Raw genomic sequence first — 19,096 nt, 5'->3', positions numbered from 1 at the left:
ACTCGCCAAGCTGGGCGAACTCACCTCCTAGGTTTTGGACGGGCCTGCCGAGGCTCGCCGTGCAAATACACGCACGGCCCCGGGTCTCCCGGGTCGGGCAACCGGGAGGCGGCAACGCCCAGACAAGCATTAGCTGCGGGGTTAGACCAGGTCTGCGCTGCGAAAACCCGGACGACCACGAGGTGGCTGGCTAAAGAGGCCGAAAAGCAACCCGTCCCTGCCCCTTAGCGGTCCTCCGGAGTTTTGCGCCCTACTCGTGAATGGATGGATGAATGAATGCGGGCCCTTCCAGACTCCGCCCCTCCCTCCAGCTCCCCGCCAATCAGAAGCCTTCCCGCCGCCGCCTCCCTCGTTTCACGGTCCCGGGCCGAGGGGGCGTGGCCTGAGGCGGGCGCTCGGCCAACCAGCCGCCTCGCCCTCTTCCTCTCGCCCGCTCCCCCGCCCGGCCCGCGGCGGCTCGGCGTTTTAAGGGCGCGCGGAGCGCGGAGTTGGCTCGGTTGCTTTACGCGAGGACGGGGTGCTCCGCAGCTGTTGCGCGTCCGACCAACTCCACACTCGTCCTTCTGCTTTCCCTGCAAAAAGTGAGCTGGAGCGGGGCTCTTTTCTTGCTCGCGCCGTTCACACGTTCGCCTCCTCCATGCAGTAAATCAGACCCCGCGTCTGGCCGCTATGCTGCTGCCCGTCTTGGCCGGCCTCGTCTTCTCGGCTTGGGGGGCGGCAGCGGACGCCCAAGAGACCCCCCCGGGCAGCCGCTTCGTGTGCACCTCGCTGCCGCTGGACGCCGCCAACCCGGGGTGCCCGCTGCCCGCCGTCCCCATGCAAGGGGGCGGGCTGCCCCCCGAGGAGGAGCTGAAGGCCACCGTGCTGCAGCTGCGGGAAACCATCTTGCAGCAGAAGGAGACCATCGGGAACCAGCGGGAGACCATCCGCGAGCTGAGCGGCAAGCTGGGACGGTGCGAGAGTTCCGACGGCAAAGGCGGCACGTGGAGGAAAGAGTTGGGCAAAAGCAAGGACACCATGGGCGACTTGCCCCGCGACCCCGGGAAGATCGTCGACCAGCTCAGCCGCACCATGCAGGCCCTCAAGGATCGCTTGGAGAATCTGGAGGTGGGACGGGGGAGAGGGGGCCGGGGGGGGGGAACCGCGGGATAAGAGCCCAGAGGGAGGCGTGGGGGGGGGAAGAGAAGGACTCTCCCTCCGCAGTTACCGAAATCTCGGGCTTGGAGAACGGAGATGGGCGCCTCGGACGGGGCGAAGGAGACGCGCGGGCGAGAAGCGCGCCGTGGCTGTCCCCGGTGCTGAAAGGCGACCCCGGGGGGAGGGCAGCGAAACCGAGACCGTGAGAATGGAACTGGGGGCAAGGCGGGTGGGGAAGGTCTTGAAAACGAGGACTTGTTTCTGACCTTGCAACTTTATTCTTAAGGACTACTTCGGGGGCGGAAGGGTTTGTCTAAGTCTGGGCTGCAGAAAGCAAATTGCGGGAGAGAGTAGAAAGATCGAGGGTGTGTGTGCGTGTGCAAGACCAGATGGAGGCTGCAATCCTTCCACAGAGTAAGTGTGACAGGGAGACACTGAGATTGGCTTCGGTTCAAATACCCCAGGGTTGCACTGTTCAGTTTCATTGCCATTCCCCTGTTCTTGCTCTGGGGTGTCCAAGTTCACCTCGGTGGCCTGTTCTGTTCCGTAGTCTTACAACCACCCAGTGGAGACAGTGGCTGATCTCAAGGTCACATAGTCCGGATTGGGGCCGAGATCTGACCCCAGCTCTGCTTGGTCCAAATCCAGTACTCTAACTCGTAGACCGTGCAAGCACGGTGGCTGAATCCAGCTTTCCCCAACCTGCTGCCCCCCAGGTCTCTTGAAACTACTTTCAGAGTTCCCAGGCAGAGAACTCCGGCTTAAGGAGACCTTGGTGTTTGGGGGGAATCTGTTTCTGAATGGCTGTTCGCTGGGTGGGGCGATAGCAGAAGGTGCCTTTGACACACACACACACACACACACACACACACACAGCTAGCAAACAGGGAAGTTTGTGCTACATTGTGCAACCCAGCATGGCTCTTTTTCTAGAATTATGACTGACTCTGATTTATTAATGCAATAACTTAGCAGTGATGTATAGCAGCCACAGAGAGTTGTACATCTTTCCTTTCCTGCAGGAGTTCGGGGCATAGTACATGTTTCTCATCTCATTCCATTGGGTCTTCACAATAACCTTGTGAAGGGGGACATTAAATTAAGAGGTGGTGATGGATTGCGGTCACCCCATAATTTCATGGTCAAAAGAGGAAGGGAATCTCTTCATCCTAGTCTGACCTCTAAACATTATAGGTCTGCCATATATTAGCGATAGCTCTGTATACAGTTATGCGTACGCTGTGGTGTATAATATATGCATCTCCTGTTATATACAGCTATTTATTAGGAAACAGGATTTGATATTAACTCACTGAGAAGGGCTTAAATCCTCTTTATATGAAGCTTCAACCTACGTGTTGCAGCATCCCTAAAGCAAGTCTTTGTTTCTAGCCATATATTCCTGGATGAGTTTGTTCAAAGATCCCTCAGTTTTGGAGACCTTCTCCTAGTTATACCTGCATGTCTCCTCTTTGCCAATTGTGGGGTCATTCATCGTTTCAAACTTGCAGGCTCGAATTTTTGTCATCCAAAAGTGCATCTCCCCTTAGGCGATATTGTCACCAGCTAAATATACACATAGGATATTATCAGGAGGGCAATTAATGAATGTCCAGTGGGACATTTTCACAAACAAGCTTCATTTCTCAGAAACTCTTACTCTCGGCGTCATTTTTATTGCATTTTTTTTTAAAAAATAAAAGCTTTAAATAAGTGATCATCTTGAAATTCTTTGCAACGAGTCATTTTTAACAATTGCATTAGGGACAGAAACTCTGTTTTATTACAGGCAGACAGGGAAAAAAGAGACAGAGGGCTAGAGAAAGGGAGGACTGATCATTCACAAACCAAAGAAATTAACTGACTGTATGTCTGGTTAAATGCTTGGTCTTGTGAAAATGGATTGCAGTGAGTAAAATCTATCCAATGTTATGCGTATATAATTAAAGAAGGCATTTTCTCCCAATGGAAATGGGGAAGAAAGAGACATTCTGTTTTTCATTTAAATGGACTGAGATTTGTTCAGCTTTATTTTCCTTCCTTCATTTCCTTCCTTCCTTCCTTCTTTCCTTCCTTCCCATTCATGTTTAACAGATTGCATTTTTCTTTTTTCTCTTTTGTCCTAAGTGTAAATAGTATTTCTAATTTATTTTGCTAGAAGCTGAGCAGAGGTTAACTACTGAAGACATGATGGACCAACAGCCACTGAGGGGGGAATGTTTATTAGACCCTTTTTCTCATCATCCCTTTTCTTTTTCTCCTTTGCTGTTTGTCCATTGAAGTCAATGGTCCAATAAATAACAACGTTTGGAGAAACCTCAAATATTGAAATAACTTCTGGGATTATTTCTTGAGCAGTTTAGTTTGACTGTCTCAAATGGAAAGGTCTTCAATTCTCTGATCATTTCAAATTTTGAACTGTACTTTAGAATTCAGCCTCCTCCGTGTGTTCCTACCTTCCCCTTAAACAAGACTCTGCTAGAATGAATGCAACTACAGACATTTGAAATTCCAGCACTCATTAATGAATATCTAAGGTTGCTTTCTTAGCCCAGTGTTTCTGAAGGAGAGAGTTGAAAGCTCTTCATAATCAATGTGAAATTCAATCTGTCTAAATTGGCTCTTACGGTTCTTTGAAGTACTATCCCTGTGGCGTGGGGAAGTCCCATAGTAATAAAATATCAAAACTGTAACTGTTAATGGACAGGTCTATAATATTGCAATTCCTGTTTGTCTCCCAAAAGCTAACATCTTGGTAATGTGCACTGTGTTTTGGAAATTGTCTTGCATTATTGAGATTTTTAATATATCTTAATGTCCTGGACGGCTAGATAAAGGGAGGAATGTTTTGCGCATAGATGACTTGTCAAAATAACAGGATGAGAAAGTGAATTTATTTATTTATAAATGTTATAGATCTTTCAGTTTAAGAGGACTGTAGCTGGGGTCCTAGGGCAAAAATGATACAACAGCCGTGCAAATATCATAAAATACAATATAACTAAAGCAGTGGAAGATTGTCCATAGACACTGAAGCGTTCATCTATCAGGGTCAATGAAACCATAACTGGTAATCTCTGAAGACCTTCTGAAGTAACCAGGATTTAACCAACTTTTTTCGGAAGGCCATGAATGTGGGAGCCAACCTTACTGTCATTGTTCAGTGTTTAGTATCTGGTTTCTGTGTTAACTGGTGTACCTCACATCTGAGTTGTAGATATTTGTAGAATAATCATTTGGGGAATGATTACCCAATTTCAGGTTAGAGGAAATGACCCTAAGAAAATACTTTTGTATGGTCCATTTTGGCACTATCAAAGTTTGATCAGTATGTGGCAAAACAGTTGCCTGCATTTCCAAAATAACCAAAATAAAATATTGCAATAAGGATTATGGGGGATGATGATGTAATTTTCTGTTAAGAGAGAGATTTAGATGACAGATCTTTTAATGTTACTGCTTTCTTAGGCTGCTGGGTTATTATGGCTGAATCCTGTTTGTCTTACAAAACTGTGCTTAACTTGAACCCAGTACCATTAGAAAAGACCACTTCCGACATGGCAACCTCCTACTGTCTAATTCTGGACTATAAATCCCAGCATTCCCAGCCTGCTTTGCCAATGGACTACTGAGAGTTTTTTTATCAGCACAACTGAGAGGCACAATCATGATTGAAATTCTCAGAATACTACTGCTCAGGTTGGCTGAAAATGCTGGAATGGGATTTATAGTCCAGACTATCTGGAGGGCACCAGATTGAGAGAAGCTACCATACAACATAGCTGATCTTCCATCTGCTCCAGTTGCTTGGACTACAGATTCCATAATCCCTTGCCATCAGCTATGCTGAGGTTGATGGCAGTTGTAATCCAGAACATCTAGAGGACCCAACAGTGCATATGTTTCTTCAGATATGACGCACCGGGTTAGTCTGTAGAGGGTGTCCTTCCTACTGGTCTTCAAAAAAAAAGTCAGAAGCTTTGATTATTCCATTCCAGGTTTGCAGCTGTCCAAAGTCCAAGGTTAGTGAGTCCTTAAGGCCAGGCTGATACAGAAACTGTTGTGTCTGGATGGTGTTAATTGACTGATTTATTGTGGTTGCATGGTTTATGTCCATGCATCTATGTGTGTAGGGTTGATCCATCTTGTATTTAGACGGGATATTTGCCCTCCCACAATAACTGGCTACTAGTCTCCTGGTACTCTTCTGTTCAATGTCCATTTAAATCATAATGGAAATTAAAGTCATGCTGAGTTCCTTGGCATGTAAGTTAACTCCATTCAAGCAATAGGATGTTATTTGGATCCCCTTTCAGAAATCTACCAGTGGACCCAAAGCTTTTTGCCACTCCTTTCTAAAGCCCACTTGACTCCTTCAACTGAATATATTTTTTTCTGGCATTGCTAGAGATGATCTCAGTTTTGGTTTTGAAAGAACGGTGTAACATGCATTCTCATTAATAAGTAACAACATACGGGTGTTTGGCTTAATGAATGTGTTGGGCCATGCGGCTATTGCTCGTATCTGCGGATGGCATTCCCTGTTGATTCTTCTCGCCATGTGTGTTTGTGTCTTTGCAACTGCTTTGGGGGACCCCGAGGGGGGGCTGTTAGAATCCCTCCAGCCAGCTGTTGTAACAGAAAAGGTGCCCTGAATCTGCCTCTCCCTGCCAATCCCAGAGCAATCCAGATGTTGCGACATGCATTTCTGATTGTTAGATCACAGAGGCAGAATATGAGCGGAGCGATGGCTTTTGCACAGAGGGGCCCAAAGTGGAATCTTCTGTGACCTGGTGCCTTCTAGATGCATTGAGGGGGTAATTCTCACAATTCTGGGAGTTTTCACTGGAACATCTGGAAGTTCTCATGTGGAACTCTGGGAACTCTGGCTGAGAAATCGGAGCCTGGTGATCTTAAAACATGTACAAGGAGTGATGTTGCTTTAGGATAAGTATAGCAAGGGAAATGCCCTCAAAAATGGCTTTTATTGCAAAACGCTAGAAAATTAAACTACAATTCCCTTTAAAGATCCATGGTATTTATAACTCTGGGAAATTGCTTTGACCAAAGATTTAACAAACAGCAAAGACCTCTGAAAAAAACCTTACAATTTAGGGTAGTCTTCAAGAAACTTCACTGATATAATTAGAGTTCTAGAAGAGCTAGAATATAGCTAGATTCTAGAAGAACTAGACTGTAGCTAGAATTTCAACATTCTCAGGATTTGCTCACCATTTCCCAGCTAAATTAATGAAGTTTTTCCCAGTAGGGTTCCTAATAGATTGCTGTGGTCTGTACAATTGTCATTCTGGGTAGAAGGAGTGAACAAGGATGTTTAATATGTTTTTATTATTCCGTAACATGACCTATCCAAGTAAGAATATTATCTCATTTGTTTTCTTTGTATTTGTTTTTCTGTGTTTGTCTTCCTTTTTACCTGCTGCCTTTTTAGTTTTTGTCCAGATGATTGATTGATTGATTGATTTATCAAATTGATTTATCAAATTTGTATGGCCACCCATCTCACAGAAAGTGACTCTGGGTGGCATACAACAATTGATAAAACAATAAACATATAAAAACAGTCATTATTAAAAAATATATAGAAAATCCCAAGGCACAAGAGAGAATAGATGTTTTATTAGTTCCATCCAAAAAAAAAAAAAAACCCAACCTAAGGAAAGCATGTTGAGTTTGGCTTCTGGAATTCTTTCTAATCTCTTAATAAGAACTCTGCTCTGGTAATATAAGCAAGGGGGAGACAGGAGGGCAGTTTAGAATGGAGAAGTCATCAACTTTCTAAGCCGTTGTTCAACTGCCTCCCCACAGGGATTTCTTGAGGGATTGGGGTGGGGGGTTCCTCCTGATCCGGTCATTTTCAATTTCAGTCTTTAGCCAGTTTCTCCTTCCCACCCCACCAAATTTGGTCCCATTCTTTTAAGTTTTTGGAGAGTTGTCCTGCTGATGGACCAAGTACTGATGTTCCATTGGGCAGAACAGAAGGAAAATAATCTGTTCCCGCGTATATATCTCTGGCAGTGTCTGCCTCCCCCAGAGATCCAGATGGCCCCGATCCTATTGACCTTTGCAAGCTCTGAAGAATGGTTGTTTTCCCAGTGTTTGGGCCAGGCTAGCCCTGTTGTTGATGATGATGTGTTTTTATGGTTGGGAGGTGTCATGCACTTGCTTAAACTGTTGAGTTTTAATCTTTGTACGTTGCTCAGAGTCACTCTTGTGAGATGGGCTGCCATATACATTATTTAAATAAATGGGTACATTGTAGGCACCTGGGCTTGGATGTATGAGTCGTATTGGTGTATTTGTAGTAGTACGAGCACAGAGAGCAGTAAGATGCCTAATGAATTAAACCAATGAGATTGGTACTCATCTCCCATGGTGTGTGATTTCATATCTTCCCCTCTTCTTGAAGCACCAGCTTCGAGGCAATGTGACTTTTGGAGCCCTGCCCATGGACCTGAGAGAGATGCTTCAGGGGAGACTTGGAGAGCTGGAGCGCCAGCTGCTGAGCAAAGTGGCCGAACTGGAGAACGAGAAATGGTTGCTTCATAACGAGACATCCACCCACCGGCAGAGGACAGAAGCAGCCTTGAACGCGCTCCTAGAAAGGGTGTCTGAACTGGAAAGAGGTAAGCTTGACGGCCCTTCATATCTTGTTCTCAAGAATGGTTTGTGTGACAAGTGCATCAGAAAATTCACCCAATGAATGCTTGGTGTAACTGATACATTGACTTTCCTCCCTAAAAGGCAACATCAGTGAACCTTGTGGATGGTTTTCTACTTCCACCTCCTGTGAGGCCAATGGTGCATGCTTAATTTCTATCCATCCTCTCTCCCTCTCCCTCTCCCTCTCCTCTCCTCTCCGAAGTGTTAAGTTGAAGGTCCTGATGACTTCAGTGGAGTGAGCCAAGCCCAGATTTTCCACCTTTCCCCTTAACTGTGAAGAATTGTTTTAGAACACACACAGACACCCCCACCTACACAACCAAGGGTGTCCACAGGGTATAGGAAAAAAAAGTCAAGATAGAGGCTGGCTGGTATGTCTGAAATTCCATTTTTTTTTTTTTTTGCACATTGCATATAAAAGCAGGTGGAACTTCAATTGCCCCTCTGCAGCCATCATCCTTAATTTTTTTTTTATCACACCCTGCGGACATCCATGAAGCAGTGACACAGTCCTGAGAGAACCTGGATCTGGGAAGGCCCCATCTGGGTCATACCTCATGACCTGCCCCCCCTTTTATGCATTACATCTTGCAGCTAAAGGCCCCTATATATTCCAGCAGTAATCAGTCACTTTTGAATAGCACATGAGTGTTCAAAGCACTTTTGTCATAGCAGATCTGTCATCCTTCCAACCCCCTTGTTATACTCTCCTGCTTGATGTTTGGGAGTCGGGGAGCATAGGCAAGAATAAGAAATGTTGGCTTGTCAAAGGGTGAGTTTTGACCTAGATTCTTCGCTGGCTTAGGGATTTGCGTTCCTTTATGTGATTTCTACAGGGTGATGCAAAGTAACAGCATCTTTATTTTTTATCTTACATAGAATCCCTATGATCTCTCCCACAGTTACAATGCCAGACTCTATTTCCAAAATTTATTAATAGCTAACAATGCAATTCTAATCCTCCTCTAATTATTGACATATTGATGCTCTGAAGAAGATTCCCTTCAGGCAGCAGGAAGTCACCTCGGATGAGAAACTCCACTGGAGGAGAAAAAATTCCTCAACAACTGAAACTCACAGACACGCTGCCCCTAAACCTGTGAGTTCCACACATAAACATCCCCTTTTCCTCCCTAAATCTGTCGAATTCTCTTGAACAGCCCCCAAAACTAGGGGCTATTACCACATCTGATGGCAGTCAATTCCGTAAGTTAAATTATGCCTAGTAAGAAAGAGAAGATTTTCTTTCTCCCTCGCTTGGAAGTAAGAGAAGCAACTTTTTCATCTTCCTTTTGCACTAATCAGTTGCTGAATTTCAATTCAATTGATTCCAGAGGCCTCCAGATCCATGTATTTCAAAAAAGCAAAACTTAATCAAATCAGGTTTCCTTCCTTCTTCTCCTTCTCCTTCTCCTCCTCCTCCTCCTCCTCCTCCTCCTGATTTCAGTTGCTTTCATTTTAGACTGGCCCACTCTCAGATGATAGGAACCTTTATTTAGTATCAGATTGTTTATCTCCTTATCTGCTAGGTCGGCAATCTGTTATCACTCTAAATATTATGGACTACAGCCATTGGCTGGTGAAATAGAACCAGTCCAAAGCATTTGAGAAGTACCAACTGCCTACCCTCTTGAGCTAGGCTATCTTATAAGACTGAGATCCTTTGGTCCTTGGGAGGGCAGTGCAGGGCCCATTGGATTCATTCATTCATTCATTCATTCATTCATTCACTCACTCACTTGGATTTCTCTTGCCAAGGTTGGAGAGAAATCTCCAGTTCTGATGATAGAAAGCTGATATTCGCTCTCCATCTGTCAGCCTTGTGGGATAGTCCAGACAAGAAACACACCCAGAAGTACGAGTTCTAACTTTATTGTAAGGTTATATTAACAGAATCTTGCAAGTCTGGAAGTACATCTCTCACCCCTCACCTTTACAGCCCAAGAAACTAGGGAAGGTCCCTACTGAGACATTTGTCTCGCTCCCTTTCCTTCTGCAGGCTCAGCTGCCTCTTATCTGACTGTTGTCTAGCCTGCAGCTCTTCTCCCTGTCTCCCAAGGTCATTCCCACAGACAATTTCAGCAGTTATCAGCCTTTAGGTCAAGTTCGTCTACCCCACCTGCTGACTTCTGGATTGCTTCCAACTTTGGAAGGGGGTGTACATTTATATTGGGTTATCAGGAAGGGGTGAGTCTTCCACTTGTCAGTTAGTTAGTGCTGATGGGAACTGAAGTGCAAAACATCTGAAGGACTTCAGATTGTCTACAGTTCCTGGACAGAGAAGGCTTTCCCCATCATCTGTTATAACCTGTGACCCTCAGATGTTTTGCCACTCATGTATTGTGTTACTAAGCTATGGACACCCCTCTTCCCCTGTTCTGCCCCTTCCCCACTGCTCACCTTCTCACAATCTGATACTGGAAGTAAGATTAATAGAGAAGGAGATGGGAAAATCTTCAGATAAAAACATACCTTTGGCTTATATAAATTATTGGTAATACCTCTTAGCTTTAGGAGCTATAGTTTCTAATCCTGTATCAATTGACTTGGTGAATTAGCACAAATGCCTAATTGGAACTGATGCATATCATGAGTCAGCACCAGTGGGTGATTATGACTCAGCTAAAATGAATTGGCGAAAAGGCATGGAATGAATCGCCAACCCCGCTAAAATTTTAGCAGCTGAAGAACCAGCTATAATCTCTTGACTGGGGACAATCCTGTGTTCTGTGCAGATGATTTTGTTTCTGGCCCTCAGGTACCAGCGCCTTTAAAGCACCAGATGAATTTAAAGTCTCCCTCCCTCTTCGCACCAACTACTTGTATGGCAAGATCAAGAAGACGCTCCCGGAGCTCTATGCTTTCACTGTTTGCTTATGGCTGAAATCCGGCGCATCCCCTGGAATTGGGACACCTTTCTCCTACGCCGTTCCAGGACAAACCAACGAAGTGGTGTTGATTGAGTGGGGGAATAACCCCATTGAACTCCTGATTAATGACAAGGTGGGGGAAAGGCTAAGTTTCTTTTGAGAAATCTGATTGGGGAGGGGCAGGTTCAGCATTGATTGAGGGAGATGGGCAAGGGCCCTTTTGCTGAAAATTCAAAGGCCGACCTCAAAACATATTTTTCATTGGCCTCATAAATATAGAGTGGCCCTTCAGAAATCACCAGGCTTGGACATTTTAATGTGGGAAAATCCTTGACTATGCAAGGCAAAGTCATACTTACTGCATTGTTAGCTTGATTTAATTTATATTTATTCCCTCCCTCTGTTTCCTTCCTCGCTTCCTCCCTCCTTCTGTTTCCTTCCTTCCTTCCTCCCTCCCTCCTTTCCCCCCACTCTTTACTTTAACCTCTCTACTTTGGGGACTGTGGCCCCAAGCATATCATTCAAGACCTAAGTTTGAAAAAAAGTGGTGCATCCTTCTTGAAATTAATTAACATTTTAAATTTATTTTATACCATTTGTGCACCGCCGAACTCTCAACAACTCTGGGTGTTCACCAGAAGCTTGAGAACTATAAAACAGTAAAAACAATAGAGCAATAAAAGAAAAAAACAAAGATGGCAAAAGTGAGCAGCAACAAACACACACACACTCCTCACAAAAGAGGCTCCACCCATCCTCACCAAAGGCCTGAGTGAAAAGCCAAGTCTTCAAGGCCCTCTGAAATGCCAGTAGGGTAGGAGCCACCCAGATCTCATGGGGAACCTCATTCCAGAGGGCAGGCACTGTGACAGAGAAGGTGCGCTTCCAAGGTCCTGATAGATGGCATTGTTTAATCAAAGAAGCCCGGAGTGTGTGCCAACCCTGCTGGATTGAAATGGCTGGGCAGACACTCGGGGAGATAATCAAGTTGCAAGGTATCCCTACTGTCAGAGAGATAGAGAGATAGAGAGACAGTTAGCAGTGTGAAGACATTTCATAGACTAGATGACAACCTTGCACAGACTTTGATTCTTCGATTCCCCATGTTGGCTGGGGAATTCTGGGAGTTGAAGTCCATGCATCTTAAAGTTGCCAAGGATGGGACTAGATATAGCAATATAGACCACAGGGAGATCTCCCATGCAAATTTCAGGATAGGACAGGCTGTCAGCCCTTGGAGGTAGATCAGACGAGGAATCCAATGTCATGTAGGTCAGTACTACTATCATTGTAAGGTTATAGGTACAGAATCTTGCAAGTCTGAATGCGCTCCCCCCCCCCCCCTTTATCTTCCTGAGAACTAGGGAGGGTCTTGTCTAAGATGCTTACTCAGGTTACATTCCTGCCCTGGACTCAGTCCTCTTTTATCTGACCATTGTTTTGGTAGTGGATCTTCCTCCTGTCCCTCAAGGCCATTCCCCCTTCCCTCTACATAGGCTGGTATGGGAAGCATAGGTCCTTTAGATACCCTTGATACAAGTCATTGATGGCTTGACTTGTAAGATACTGGATCAGACACCCCACCTTACTTGTCCAAAGGTCAACTGTTGGGTTGACCAAGTTGTAAAGCCACAATTGCAATGGAGCTCCATTCGTTCAGCTGGGATTTGATGGCTCAGTTGTTTTAAAACTGAATAATTTTAACTGAACCATTGACTGGGGCAGCAGGTTGTTTTGTTGAAAATGAAACATCAGGAGGAAAAAATTGTCGTGAGAAGAAAGCAGGAGAAAACACATGGTGTAATGAGAGTCTCATAAACAATGAATCCCTGGGAGAGTTCTATGTGAGTTGCTAAGTGACACATGCATCATTCTGAAATTGCAACAGCACACCATCTTTATGCACAGGATTTACCTGAAGTCCAGGTATGGAATGTGATTTTAATCACCGAGCCTCTACTTTTAAAGATGTGAAAATTTGGGGAAAAAAATCACAATGTTTGTTATGATTTTCTTTGACAAGGTTGCCCAGCTTCCCCTCTTCATTAGTGATGGAAAGTGGCACCACATTTGCATCACGTGGACAACAAGAGACGGGATGTGGGAGGCATTCCAGGATGGAGAGAAACTGGGGACCGGAGAAAATTTAGCTCCTTGGCATCCCATTAAACCCGGAGGGGTTTTGATCCTTGGGCAGGAACAGGTGAGCCATAGCAGACAGTTTTGGTTGGGTTCTCTCCCTTATCTTCTTCCTGCACACTGGATTTACACACACAGACACACCCCAACTAACTATCTATGCGACCATTAAGTCGACAATGACTTGATGGCTCATAATCAATCAATCAAAGCACCAACAGTGAGAGAGTTTCAGAAAATGTCCAGTTCTATTCTCAGTAGAACTGTAGGAGGACAGGAAAGGATTGAGCAGATTTTGACATCTACTTTGTTTTTTTACTAAATCCTGAGATCCAACAGCTGAATCTGATGCAAAAAATAGACAGAAAATGTGTTGGAGGACCAGAACTGAAGAGAAACGCTGCCTTTCTATGCCCAGTTTCTCCACCTGCCTCCCATTTTTTTGTCATTTATAATTTATGTATAAGATATGATACGTATAATATATTACAGTCTGATGTAGATGCTGTTGTGATTGAACAAGCGGGGAATCAGAAATGCCTGAGTGATCTATTGCAAAGTACTGAGAGATCTACCTGTAGATCTTCATCTATGTCTTCTAGCAGAATCTTCTCTTTGAAGGAGAAGATGATGTCCAAAGAAGTAGCTACAAGGCTGTGATTTCAGCAAAGAGATGGCTGGAAGAAGGGGAGGGCAAATCCAGATATGGATGCTGAAATTGTGCAAGATTGCATCTAAGAACACACAAATTGACTTCAAAGTGAAATTTCCAAAACCCCATGAGATTTGGTGATCTTGTCAGATTTGAGATTTTTTTAGGTACTTGGGGGTGGAGAAGTTATTTTTTTCCAGGATTTAACTTGTCCGCTTCTTTTAAGCAAAAACTTGCTTGATCCTAATAGATTGTTTGTTTTCATTTGTTTTGAAGGACACAGTTGGAGGCAGGTTTGATGCAACCCAAGCTTTTGTTGGGGAAATGAGCCAGTTCAATATCTGGGACAGAGTCTTAAAACCGGACGATATTATGAAGATTGCTAATTGTTCGATCAACATGCCAGGCAACATCATTCCATGGGTCGACAATAATGTGGATGTGTTTGGTGGTGCCACCAAATGGCCTGTAGAAAGCTGTGAAGAACGTCTGCTTGACTTATAGCCATGGCCATTTCCCATTGAAGTGCCCTGTTTTTATTAAGACAATCTTTGATGCTCTGATATCCCTCTTTGTTTCCTTGTAGAATAATAATATTAATAATTATGATTTTATTTTTTAAATCCTGCTTAATTAGCTGCCCCCCCCCCGCACAATATACAGTTCCACACATAGGGTGTAGTTTTCCAGGGATGTCTGCAAAAGTCCCCTTGGAATGAATCGGAAATTGGCACAAGTTTGATGTCTCTGGATGGCTGAGTCTGCACATCCAGTGTGCTGAACCCAGACATGGTGATTTGTAAAGTATGTTCTAAGGCTTAAGCCACTATTAGAACAAAGACATTCTGGCCTGCTCAACAAACTATGGCCAGAACAAGTCATGTTCAATGTGTGATCCCAATCAATGAGGTTCTTGCAATGGCCACATGGGCAGGGAAATTCTGGGAGATGAAGTTCACAGATCTGGAGGCAATCGAATTTGGGGCAAGTGGGTTGCTAGCCTGAATTTCAGGCCAACTCAAACTCTGTGATTCAAGTGACACTTCCTGCTGGAGGTGTGTTCCAAAGCTCCAGGTTGGTACGAAAAATTCCCTGGTTGCTTCCTCTGGTTGTGGAGCAAACCTCAGAGGAGTAAATCCATACCCTGTGCAAATCTTTTACTCTTTCTAGCCACACTATATCTGCCTTCACCCAAGAAGCTAAGCTGAAATGGGGTTGGGGTGATTTGTGCTTCAACAAATTCTGGGTTGTTGTAGTTGGTCAGTCGTTAAGTCGTGTCCGACTCTCTGTGACCCCACGAACCATATCGCGCCAGGCCTTCCTGTCCTTCCCTGCCTCCCTGAGTTTGCTCAGTTTCATGCTCATTGCTTTAATGATGCTATCTAACCATCTCATCCTCTGCCGCCCTCTTCTCCTTTTGCCTTCAATCTTTCCCAGCATCAGGGTCTTTTCCAAAGAGTCCTCTCTTCGCATTGACCAAAGTATCTGAGCTTGAGCTTCATTATCAATCCTTCCAATGAGCAGTCAGGGTTGATTTCCTTTAAGATTGACTGGTTTAGCAGTCCAGGGGACTCTTAAGAGTCTTCTCCAGCACCACAGTTCAAAGGCATCAATTCTTTGGCGCTCAACCTTCTTTATGGTCCAGCTCTCACAGCCATATATTACTACTGGAAAAACCATAGCTTTGATTATGCGGATCTTTGTTGGCAAGGTGATGTCTCCTTAACTTGATGTGGAACCAGCCCATAATGTTAAGCCATAATGTGATGAATTTATCTAGACATGTGAATACAATAATTCTGTTTTGTTACCCTGGGTTTGGACTTTGGTATGCTGGGTGAACTTAGTTGTGGTGTCAAAACAGATGTAAATTATGTAGAGGAGCTATTAGGGGTAAGAGACCTGGACTGCAAAAACTGAGTTAACTGCTAGTTGCCAGCAAAGCAATGGAGAAAAATCTTTGCTGCCATCTAGTAGCCATACAAAATGTGGCAGTCCAGATTTGCTAGTCCTGGGAGAACTCTATAAAGAGTTGGGCTTGTAATTCATGGTTGCAGTTAACTAGAACTCTTAATTAGAACCCACTAAAACTGTTACACATAGACCTGTGGTTGTGTTGAACATCCCAGCCAGCAGAACTGATGGCGAAGAATGGTTGGAGCTATTCAGCAGGACAAGTTCCTCAACCTTGGTTTGGCTAGTTCTCTTTCCCCCTACATCCCTGAAATATTTTCTCTGTGCAACACTCCTCTCTCCTGTCTTTTTCCTAGATTTCTCTCCAGTTTCATGAGCTAGCAGGATGGAGAAGCAAACCTAAACCTGCTTTTCTAAGCTGGGGACCAGGGAAGAACCTCATCTGTTGATTCTCTGCTCATACAGTATATTGAGTGTTAGATAGACCTTCCTCCTGGGAACAGCAATTAAAGAGTGGAATCAATTATTCAGAGAGGCGGTGGGATCTCTTTCAAAGGAAAGCTAGACGCCCATCAATTGGGGGTCCTTTTTGATTCCTGAGTAGGAGACTGAATGGCATAAATGCTCCCTTCTACAGATTCTGTGAGTCTATAGTTTCTTAGAGGGTTGGTTTACTTTTTACCAGTATTTCATTTTAAGTTGCTTTTTTCCCAATTTGTTTTTTTCTGAGACCAGTTCATCTCTTAAAGGATGGTGATTCTAGAAGTTCTTGCTTGGAGGTATATCCTACTGTCAGCAATGAAAACTTTTCTTGATAAACCTGGCAAAGACATGTTGTCAGTTGTGGAAGAACTTGTTAAAGCCATATTGCTTCCTTCCTTCCACACTGCAGCTTCATTGTTGCGATGATCCCCATATTTCTAGTTCTGTAAGAACAACCTCTTATTAAATCTGATCATAAAGAAACACCATGATTGGCTCTCCCCTCCTCAAATGCTGAGCCTTATGTTCTGGTTGCCCTTTCAAAGAAGCTCTTCTGTTGTTGTTGCTGTTATTATTAGCGTACAAATAACCTTGTCTTAATATTGTATTGTGAAGGCCCTTAAAACAGCAAGTTCTGCCCTACTGGGGTTGCAAAAAGGGTTGCTGAACACTTAGTCTGTTTTATTTTTGTGTCTGTGATTCAACCCAGCAACAATGGACATTGTACTGTTTTTCATTTGTTGAAAGTATTACGCAGTGAGGACTGGAGGGGGAAAAATGCATTTTGTTTACCACGTGTAATGTCACATCTGAGGCACTGCTTGAAGTGGAACTTGGTTATCCTTTAAAAGATGCACTTCTGTTGCATTTTTACAATGCCATTTACCAAAGCCAACAAGCCCACACCACTCACAACTGTAGAGTAGGGAAAATCTGCATAAAAATGCATGGATTTAATAAAACAAGGGAGAGAGAGAGCATTGATTGGAGGAACATTTTGAAAACACTGAAAGGCACACCAAAATCCAGAAGTAATTTTTTGAAATCTCAAACTAGTCCAGGAACAGAACATGTTCACAAATGAAAACATGAGAGATATGGAAACATTTGCCCAATGAAAAATGGGGAGAATCTGGAATGGGCAGGTTTGTCCTCCATAGATATCCTCCAGCATGGTCTTAATTTGTCAGCCAGCTTTGATGGAAAGTCACAATTAAAAAATGTGGCCTATTTTAGGAGAGCAGTTTCAGGCTTTTTAAAGAGTGAAATGCGTACCTTAAACATCTGCAAGGTTGAAGGCTCCCATTTTGTCCCATAACCCCTAAGGCTTCCAATACAGAAAAGGCCCAATATCCAGCCACGCTGAGGGCCACAAAAGGTCTTCTGGTGGGGTGTCTCTTTTGCTTGTCCTTCCCAAATCACCTTGAAATGAAGGGAACAATGGCAGTCATGCGTTATTTTACAAGTGTTGAAGTCCAGGTCCAGCCTTTTCATCTGAAAATTTTGAACCAGAATGGCTGATGGAGGTTGTGATTTTGGTGGCACCCAGTGAGTTTAGCCCAAAGAGCATCTGACCCAACTTTATTTTTTGTTCAGTTGTTGGCTAGACCAGGGATGTCCACAGAGTGTAGTAAAAGAAGTCAAGATGGCGACCTCAACAACGTGACTGAAGCTCTGCTGGTTTTTTATGTGACTGTCGAAGCCCCCAACTTCTCTTTACTCAGTTGTAAGTGGAAGTTGGATTTGTTAAGAAAACTCTTGTCAAGAGAATGAAATTATGTAGGTAGAGGTTATCCATAGGGGAAAATACAATGTCTGTGTTTCCCTTTGCTTAGCTTCCCAACCAATCAGGAACCATTATTACTGGTCATCTGTAGCAGCTTCCCCCTGGCAATGCTGAGACTCTATTCCCATAATTCCCAGCTAGCACAGAAATTCCCTGCATGCTTGGTGGCAAAACATGGGACTTGCTCGTTCAAGGAGAAGAAAATAAGCAGGAAATTTCTTCGTTCCACCCAGCTTTGCTTCAAAGATGGGATATTGTCGGCTCTCTTCCACCTATTCTTCACCTTTTGTGGTTTATTAAAAAACGCCATGCCACAGATTTTACAGAAGTTATCGGGCTTCCATTTGGCTCTGGAAGACCTTAAACCTGAATGAATGCTCCCTTGGGTTGGAAGGAAAGGTGGGAAATCAGTGAAATTAGTGCTAATATATCATCTGCTCCCTTTCAAGAAAAAAAAAATCACATTTCCAAAACAGAATTTCTCCTGGATGGCCCTTTGTGCTTTTGAAATGCAATGTCAATCAGCTGAGTTAATTCTCAGGGTCATCTTTGCCCTCGTGGCACCTTTGAGTCCTGAGCTGACATGGATAAATGTGTGTGTGTTTTAATCCCCTTTAATATTTTTCTGGAAATAGCTGTTTCTTTCTCAAACCTCCCTCCCTTTCACCCTCCCTCCCTCACCCCCCTTTTTTAAATTATTTGTGACTATTTTGGGCTTCTGGCACTAAGCACCCTAACATGAATCATGGGAGCAGGACCAAGTGGCTACATATATGATTTCAGAGGAAGGTTAATTTTAGAGAGGGTGGGGAGGGGGTATTTATAAAAAATCATATTTTATTTTTCATATGCTTGGATTGTTTGGAGGTCTGTAACAAGGACTGTCGTTTGTAAGACGAAGTTACACATTTCCATTAAAATGTAAGATGACGTTCTTTAAAAAAAAAAAAAAAATTAAAAAAAAATCCTTGCACTGGAAAGGGAATTTGCCTTTGTACTTTTGTGAAATGCAGTGATTTTCTTCCTAGGCCTTTTCTCGCACATCCCTTATACAAACTTTGAGGTGCTTTTCTGTTCACAAACAAAGAGTGTGATCAAGACAAATGTAAACATCTTGACTTGGTTTCCGTGGAGTGTCTAAGCTCTATTTTAAACACATTCTTAACGCTCTCCTTTTGAAATAAAAGGAGCTTGGAAATACTTCTGAACGCCTGGGTTCATACAGTTCTCTAAACCTGAAATGCAGGATAAGAGAACACAGTTTGTATAATATGATTGAAAGAGTCGAGTCTCCAAGTTGATCTCATCAACTTCTAATGACTTCATGGACACGTCCCTGTTGTTTTCTTGGCAACACGATGGAGGTGAATTTCCAGTCTAGGCCACAGCTCAAGAGATCTTCCGGTAGTCTCCTTTCCAAAGCGCTAGTCA

General features: G+C 43.9%; 1 protein-coding gene across 1 annotated transcript; it reads left to right on the top strand.

The window, feature by feature from the left end:
• The first annotated feature begins 458 nt into the window (after positions 1-458).
• NPTX2 (neuronal pentraxin 2) lies at positions 459-18,637 on the top strand. The gene is made up of 5 exons (XM_007425167.3): positions 459-1,107; positions 7,568-7,784; positions 10,580-10,824; positions 12,715-12,894; positions 13,759-18,637. The coding sequence occupies exons 1-5, from the start codon at positions 670-672 to the stop codon at positions 13,984-13,986; spliced, it is 1,308 nt and encodes a 435-aa protein (XP_007425229.2). The 5' UTR covers positions 459-669; the 3' UTR covers positions 13,987-18,637.
• The last annotated feature ends 459 nt before the right edge of the window (positions 18,638-19,096 follow it).

This window comes from Python bivittatus, unplaced genomic scaffold, assembly GCF_059951505.1.
Source record: "Python bivittatus isolate LINGU-HERP-01145 unplaced genomic scaffold, Pbiv_v1 ctg000560_np1212, whole genome shotgun sequence".
Lineage (NCBI taxonomy): Eukaryota > Metazoa > Chordata > Lepidosauria > Squamata > Pythonidae > Python > Python bivittatus.
The sequence above is the reverse complement of the archived record's forward strand: the minus strand, read 5'-3'. Positions and strand labels throughout refer to the sequence as shown.